This window comes from Eulemur rufifrons, chromosome 7 (assembly GCF_041146395.1).
Source record: "Eulemur rufifrons isolate Redbay chromosome 7, OSU_ERuf_1, whole genome shotgun sequence".
Classification (NCBI taxonomy): Eukaryota; Metazoa; Chordata; class Mammalia; order Primates; family Lemuridae; genus Eulemur; species Eulemur rufifrons.
The window spans coordinates 268,158,875-268,167,070 of record NC_090989.1 but is presented as its reverse complement, the minus strand read 5'-3'; the positions used below and the strand labels follow the sequence as shown (position 1 = coordinate 268,167,070).

Genomic DNA, 8,196 nt, shown 5'->3' with positions numbered 1-8,196 from the left:
TCTCAATCAAAGCAACCTTGATGTTATCTCACAAATTATGGGCCATGACACAAACAGCATTCTTGCCTGTTCTGGAAGGTTGCCTTTAATTGTCTCTGCAGAGCATGTACACCCGTTCCCTATGGGATATAAGCACTGGGTCTGGGAGTAACGGTATGGAGATCCGCCCACCTTGGAGCCACCCAAGACCACACTTCTGCCCCTAAGTTCCCCAATAAATCACCCTGCACAAACAAACTGGATTTGTCTACCTTGTTCTTTGGTTTCTCAGCTCCTCCGGCATCTGGGGGCCGTTTTGCACATGCAGCCCTTTCACAGAACAGACCGTCTAATTACCTTGTATTTCAGAACAAGCAAGGAAATTCCATAATGTTCTTTCAACTGCTTCTACCTACCAAAGGTAGGTATTTTGCAACCAAAGACTTTCAGCTAACAGAGGGCCACAGGACGTTCAACTCTAGCATGCCAGTGCGAAGGTACTACAGGTATTACGCACATGATTTAGCCTACCAGGAAGGAAACGTCCCCAAGGCCGCCCCAAAACAAGGTGTTCTAGAGAAAAGGCAAACTAACCTGTTCTTTGTTGTTTTTCAAAACAGTTGTTAGGTAAAATCACAAGCAATTCCCTTCCTACTAAGATATATATCATGAACATTTTCTAATTAAGTATGCAAATATGTATGTGATACATGTGCTAATTTCCCAAGTGAAGTTCTACAAAACATTTGGGTCAAAGTGCACTTTGCATTATCAAAAATGATGAACCAGAGGGGGCAAAATGCATGACAAAGAGTCTTTACTTTTAAATGACTATCAGTACAGCAAGTAATAACATGTAACAAGTTCTTGAATTCTATCATCTAGTAATTTTGAGTAAGAGAAACTAAAAGCAGCCCAAACAATTACACTGTTCTAACCGTTAGCAAGAATGGACTACTTTCAGGCTAGCTGCTGCTTCACACAAGTTACAAATAACTACTTACTACTTTTTCATAGATAAAGCCCCTGACCTTCAAGAAAGCATTAGGGAAAAAAATTACTTAATCCCTTTCTTTCTTTGAAGAATTGTTTTGTTTTGTTTTTTACTAGATCTAAGAAACAAAAAGTCAACATTGATACATATGGTAACTGAGCTAAAAGGCATAAGAAAACAGATAATGTATACCTACTAAATTTCTAAGAAATAGGTAAAAAGATGAAATCTTTAGGTGAGCTCTAGGTCTGTACAAAGAAGCTAGATTTGCTACTCGCCAAAAAGTGAAGGAATCTACTATATAATATACAGAAATAATTTAATGCCTTTCATAAGAACGTAACTTGAGTTTTGCTAAAGCTTCTTATTCCATGTGGGCATCTAAAATGCCAATTCATGGAACAGGCGCTTTGTTCTCCTCCTCCTATCCATTTATGCGGTAGTTTTCATGGATTTCTGGCCGGATGTCGCAGACAAAGGCCAAGAGGTTGTCCAAGACTTCATCTCTGTTCTGACGGAAGTAGGTCTGGAGGATGGTCATCTTCTCCTGGGTCTCCTTCTCCACTTCAGTGCTGCAACTGCCATGAGATCCCAGTGCCTGGAGACAGGGAGCAGTGACACAGAGGGATTATCAGGACAATGCTCTGATTGGTCAGGAATGTCTCGTAAGCTATTTGCTGACTTTTGGAGAAACCCAGGCTCATCAATGAATGTAAATATTAATAGTTAGCAGACAATGTAACCTGGTGACTAAAGAGCCCATGGGGAGTAGGTATCTGTAGTACTAACTACCAAGTTATTAAGAGCCACATCTACCGAAAGGTAAACGGCACAGCATTTCCACTCCTAGGAAATCATCCCAGGGAGACATATTCACTTCTCTCCAAAGTCTAACATGTGGCCTTAATCAAAGACTGGAATCTAAGAGCCAAGAATTGAGGACCAGTTAAATTATGGTGCTTCTATACAAGAGAAGCTATATACTATTCAGCAACATGAGATCAACTGTAAAATATGCAGCTTAAGGGGGAACTAATATTACACATACAATAATTTCATTGTCTGACCCTTTTTACCACCTAACCTGCTATTGCCGTATTATATGAACATCAGTTTACAAAGCATTCTCTCATTACTTATTTCTCACAACCTACAAGGAAGCTATCATTCACTTTTTTTTCCTTTACGAGGTAGACATCTCACTCAGCTCAGTTGCCAACTCATATATTTAAGTCCATAACCCCTACTTGGGCAGAGGGGAACCCCACTACCTCCGTTCCATGAATATGAACCATATGCCAAGCTCTAGTAAGTTGTCTCAAAAACTGCAGAGGCTACAGTGGAATACTGCCGGAAAGACCAGACCGTGGACTTCACACTGCAATACCGATACCACCTCTATAAGCAACTGCAGCGCAGAATGTAAAAATATGAAGACGCGACCGCTGCCTTGACACCAGAGTGTACACTGTCTTGTGGGCAGTATGACAACTTACAGCACCATCAGCTCCAGTTGAAGAGTCAGAAAAACATTTTAAGTTTTAATAACACTGTAATTGCAGAATACAAAGATGATCAAACCTTTACTATTTAATGCTAGGAAGGAGGTATGTGCCTTCAATCACCGGACTTGGGCCTGGAAGGGTGTGTGCTTGGTGCCACCGAACTTGAGAATGAAGCACACAAGGTGAAAGGCAGGGCTGAAGGAACAAAAGAGTCCTGAGCACATTATTTAAGTAACTGGATCAAGGTAAAGTGAGCCTTTCACTTGGGTTTTAAATTACACAGGCCAATAAATTTCAATTTGAACAAGTTTAAATTGTTTTTTTCTGTCATCTGTACCCAAGAGTCCTGATAGAGTGCTTTTTCTCTGTGAAGCCCTCCTCCATCCTTTCCCCTTTCCAGAACTTTCCTTGCTTCCTTTGCACTCCCTGTTATCTGTTTTTGTACTATTATTGTATGCACTATAATGTAGTCTATACTACTGGCAAATGTCTCTCTATATACTAAAGAGAGGCTACGTTTGATTTGTTTGTGACTCTCACGGCACTTTTCACAGCTGCAGATTTGCATGACTTGCATTTTATTACTGAGTCTCCAGGAAGTAAGCTAAGCCCCCTGAGGGCAGGGATCATGTCTACTTCTGGTCACAGCTGATCCCCACCATCTAGCACAGTACCTGGCACATGCTAACGGTTTGACAGATTTTGTTAACTAACTAAATAAATGAAAACTAGGATTCAATGTCAGTTGGAAAAACTGATCACCCTGAGACTCAGCCTGACTATCCAATTAAATATGTAATAACCAAATTTTCAAAATTCTACCAGAATCAGAATCTCTGAGCTATACTGGGTATTTGGAGAGCCTGGGAAGAGGGGAAGCCTCAGGAAACTAAGGCAGTAATGAAAACAAATGGGGCCCCACCGCAGCTTCCTTGGCCTTGAACTCCTTCTCTCTCTGCAGGCGGTACTGTTCAATTTCAGCCTGAGCCTCTTCTTTGGCCTGCTTCAGCCTCCGGTTCTTTCCTGTTTTCAAAAGGGAGAGCTACATCAGGAAGTGGTTAAAAGACAAGTAGAAAAGCAAGCAGAGACTGAGGTGGTGTATTTTAACTGTAAACAAAGGAAAAAAATTTTAAGACACAGTCCCAAGAGATGTGCATGGGAAAGAGGGAATTCAGAGCTAAGTACAGGTTCCTGCCTCCTATAGGCTGTATTGAACTAGGAAATAGCTAGATAAAAAGAAAGAAATACCTTCCATAACTATGGCCCATAAAAATGATGGAAAAAATGTAGATTGTGTCAGAATAGTTTCTCAATCTCAACTAAGAACCAACATAAAATGGGTAACATTAGCCACCTGGGGAACTCTTCCTTTTCTCACGAAGTAAACATCTAAGTATGCTCCTGAGTACAATTGGAGCTCTGCTCAGAAGCTTAGCAAGGAGGCTAATATGCTCCCAAAGGACATCAACCTAAAATCTAACTAATGAAACAGATGATGTAATACATTGGAAACTAAAACTGGGCACCTGTCACAAGGAAGTAATGAAAGTGGTGACTGGGAAGGAATGCTGAATGGGGAGGACTGGGCAGTTAAGACTGCGCAAGCAGCTGAGAGACCTGTGGCGAACTGGGTGTTCCGGTTTCTACAAGAGGGTAGTTTTTAACACAACACATAGCAGGAAAAAATCTCTAGGTTCTGTCAGAGCCTGTATGAAAACAGACCACAAGACCAGCCAACACATACTCTTTGCTTTCAATCTCTGCTTACCAAACTTCTTGGATATGCAAATGGAAACAAAAGAGGGGTTTCTTAGACCTGTGGTCCCCAAGCCCTGGTCCACAGACCAATACTGGGTGTTAGGGACCAGGCCACACAGCTCCACTGACCCCCACCCCATCCATGGAAAAATTGTCTTCCATGAAACTTAGGAAAGTGAGGCGGGGAAGGAGGGTGGGCACAGCAGGTGAGCAGTGGGCAAGGGAGCAAAGCTTCATCTGTATTTACAGCCACTCCCCATCTCCCCATCCCTCATCGCCTGAGCTCCGCCTGCCCAGCCACCCACCCCAACCCGTGGAAAAATTGTCTTCTATGAAACCAGCCCCTGGTGGCCAAAAAGGTTGAGGACCAATGTCCTACACAATCAACCTGAGTACTTACTTTGCAGCAAAAGACATCCTGCATCTAGCTGTTATCCCTCATTGTACATCAATCATCCAGAGCCCAACTGGATGAATGAAAAGGAATTTAATCTTCCACCTTCTGATTAAGAACGGAATTTTGGACCTGTAATGACCCCATGACATCAACACTCCATGAGGCTAGTTTGAAACAATTAACAGGTCTCTGAGTACCCCAAGGACTATTTCTACAAGTCTATATTCACTCCAGTATTATTTCAGGGCAACTACTATCAGCTTCTGCTCACCTCTACCCCAATCATTGGGTCATACTTCAAAGCCAAAGATCTCCAAACCATCTATCTATAAATAACATTCACAGCTCAAACATTATACAGGTCAACATAATTTCACAATACATCACTCCCTATTCCCACAACTCCCTGAATTTATGACTTAAAATAATACCATTCATTGCTTTTCAGCAAAACACCTTTAATGTTCAATTTTGATAGGTTTATCTGGCAATCAAAAACATTTAAACGGAAATCATATTTCTCTTGAATCTTGTTTTTCTTGAGCCTTACATATGGGAGCCAGAGTTTTGTTTCACTCCAGGGAAATAAACCGTAACAAACTTTTTTTTTTTTTTTTTTAATTTTAAGGCCCAAAGCAATGATTTCATGATATTTTGGGGTTGCCTCTTCTCAATTAACTGGGCAAGTCAACCATAATTGCAGTTCAAGAAAGGCAATCATTTTTCCAAATTGTATTATAGCTCTTCTGAATATTTCTGTTCCTAACTATTAAGAATTCTGAGATGCCTATCAGCCGTAAACTAACATCTTTATTCATTCAGCAAATATGTCATAGCTCCCTGAGATACATAAGATCTTGCATCAGGCTTGACAGGATAAAGTGTAAAACGTGCCCCTACCTCAAAGGCACTCAGAAGTGTTCCAATCACATTCCAAGTATTTTTTCCTGACTTCCCCCAAATATTCTCACACCCTTCCCAAGAGATACAGCTTCTGTTACTGATGAGCCACCGCGGGACAAGCTCTGAGAAGTCATTCTGGAAATACTCTACCAAGGGCATGACTGGAAATATTCTCGGAAGAACACAGAACTTTCCAGTCACCAGAGCAAGGAAAGGCTTCTTCCCATACCCAGCACCCTCAAAGAAAGCTTTTCCTATGAAACACAGGAGTTTGACACAGCCCCTAATAGAGAAAGTAGAAGAGCCATGCTGATATCTACTTGGAGAGAAACACCAAGGAATGACTGAGATCAACATTCCTTGATATCTTAGCCTTGCATGGGAAAGGATGCCTCCGCCTGAACTTTGTTGCTTCCCAGAGTATGGTCAAATCCATTTCTCCCCAAGCCTCATTTTTCCCGACTGTAAAAGAGAGGTAGGAAACTGGATAAAGTGAAATTAGACACAGTCCCTATTCTCCAGGAACTTACACTAGTAACTGAGCCATATAAACAAACAGGCTATTGCACTGCAATGACAGAAGTAAGCACTTGGGAGGGACTCCTAGCCTAGTCTGAGGGGAGGAGATGATGAGTCAAGAAAGGCTTCCAGAAAAAACTGCTGCCTAAATTTTGAGATCTGATAGAAGACTAACGCTTAGAGAATAAAGAGGAGGAAAATGGGAAAAGGCGCTTTCCCAGCAAAGAAAACAAAGTGTGCAAAGGCCACAGGTGAAAGAAACGAAGATGCCTTCCAGGAATCACAGCGATTCACTATGCCTATAGGAGAGCACCTAAAAGTGAGATTAGGGAAGAGCACAAAGAGCCTCCTCCACAGGCACTCGACATTTGCCTGTAAGACAGTGGGGAAGTCATTACTTGCATTTTTAGAAGGATGGTCGACTGCAGTGAGAATGGATTGGAGGAGAGTAAAATAGCTTCTTCCACTCCCCAGACTAGATTAGACCCACCTGTTAAATTCATTAGCAACCTCGAACTTCTCAACTCTAGCCCCCATCTCACCTGCAATTAACCAATTCAGTATCTGCTTCCTTCATTGGGAAGTTGAACACCATGATGGTGAAGTCAAACATATGCACCGGGTACTGCTCTTGCCACGTATTAGCCACACACACAAAAAAATGTGAGGGACAAGTTAGGCTACTACGGGAGCTTCAGAGAAGATGTGTCCTGGAGTAAGAACAAGAGGTAGAGATGGGGGAAAAGTGGAAGATACACAAGCTTTGGCGACTGACTTAAAGATGGAAAAAGAAGTAGAGAGAAGAGGCAGAGGACTCCAGAACTCTCCACCGAGCAGCTGTGTTCATCGTGGCTCCCTTCGCTGAGACTTACTCCCAAAGGAGTAATGGGAGAGGAGACAGAGTTCCGTGTGGATAGCGTTTCACGCCGCCTCCGGACCCCCAGGACGCTAACCCATTATTGTTTCCACGCCCAATTTACTACAAACATCGTGGCTTCCAGCCCCAGAGAGCTTCAAAACGCACAAGTTTCCGCAACTATTACCACGCCCGCGCCCCGCAGTTTTTCGGGCCTCATTTACTTACTCCTTCCCGCGGCCTAGCCGCCTGCCTAAGACTCGCGCCACGCCCGCCTGCCCCACCCCGAAACTCACGCTTGCGGGCCTCGGACACCTTCTCGGCGGCCCGCTTCTCGGCCTGCAGCAGCTGCTGGATCCCCTGCGACTGACTGGCCATGGCGGCTGCAACTCCGAAGCCGAGGCGAGCGGCCTAAATCGGCTCCAAGGCCCCTCGGGTCAACCGACCCGGCCGCCCACAATCTGCGCCTGTGTCCCGCCCCACGGTCACGTGACTTACGCTGCGTCGTGTCAGCTGACCGCTCTAGGAGTCCCGTGACTAGGGCGGGACGTGGCGGGGCGGAAGTGGGAAAAGGGGAGTTCCCCGACTGCGCCTGCGCAAGGCTTCCGGGCTCTCTTCCCCCGCCCGCTGGCCTAAGCTGATTTTAATGGCTTTCCTTTTGCTGTTTGGGTCCGTGGATCCGCGGCCTTGGGACCATATGTGGCCTTCTGGATCCTTGAGTGCGGCCTTTTGACTTAGCCCCTTTGGGACTCCAACTCCTCATACGTTAAAAATGGGGTTACTATTAGCACAACAAAGTGACTATAATCAACAATAAGTTAGGGTATACTTTAAATAAGTAAAAGAGTGGAATTGGAATGTTCCTAACACAAAGAAATTATAACTGCCTGAGGTGATGGAGACCCCAATCACCCTGATTTGACTAATTCACATTTATGCCTGTATCAAAACATCACATGGACCCTATAAATATATACAACTATTATGTACCCATAATAAATAAAAAAGTAAAAAAAATAGGATTAATAATAGTATGATACGGCTATTATGAGGATTAAATAAGTTAATACATGTAACTAGCTTAGGACCTATTCACTGCTCACAAGAACTGAGATATCTGGCCTCCCTGCGATAGTGATTTCTCAACAAAAAAATAATAAATGACCTAGTGTATTTGGTTACTGAAGATTCACCTCAGAGCTGGGCTCAGTGGTTCATGCTTGTCGTCCCAGGTACTCAGGAGGCTGAGGCAGGAGGATTGCTTGAACCCAGGAGTTTGAGACCA

The 8,196-nt window shown here is 43.5% G+C and overlaps 1 protein-coding gene across 1 annotated transcript; it reads right to left on the bottom strand.

Moving 5' to 3' along the window:
• Window positions 1-806: 806 nt before the first annotated feature.
• ATP6V1G1 (ATPase H+ transporting V1 subunit G1) lies at window positions 807-7,383 on the bottom strand. The gene is made up of 3 exons (XM_069474583.1): window positions 7,208-7,383; window positions 3,401-3,501; window positions 807-1,571 (listed from the first exon to the last, which is right to left on the bottom strand). Exons 1-3 carry the CDS (start codon window positions 7,287-7,289, stop codon window positions 1,398-1,400), a joined length of 357 nt encoding a protein of 118 aa, XP_069330684.1. The 5' UTR covers window positions 7,290-7,383; the 3' UTR covers window positions 807-1,397.
• Between the last annotated feature and the right edge of the window lie 813 nt (window positions 7,384-8,196).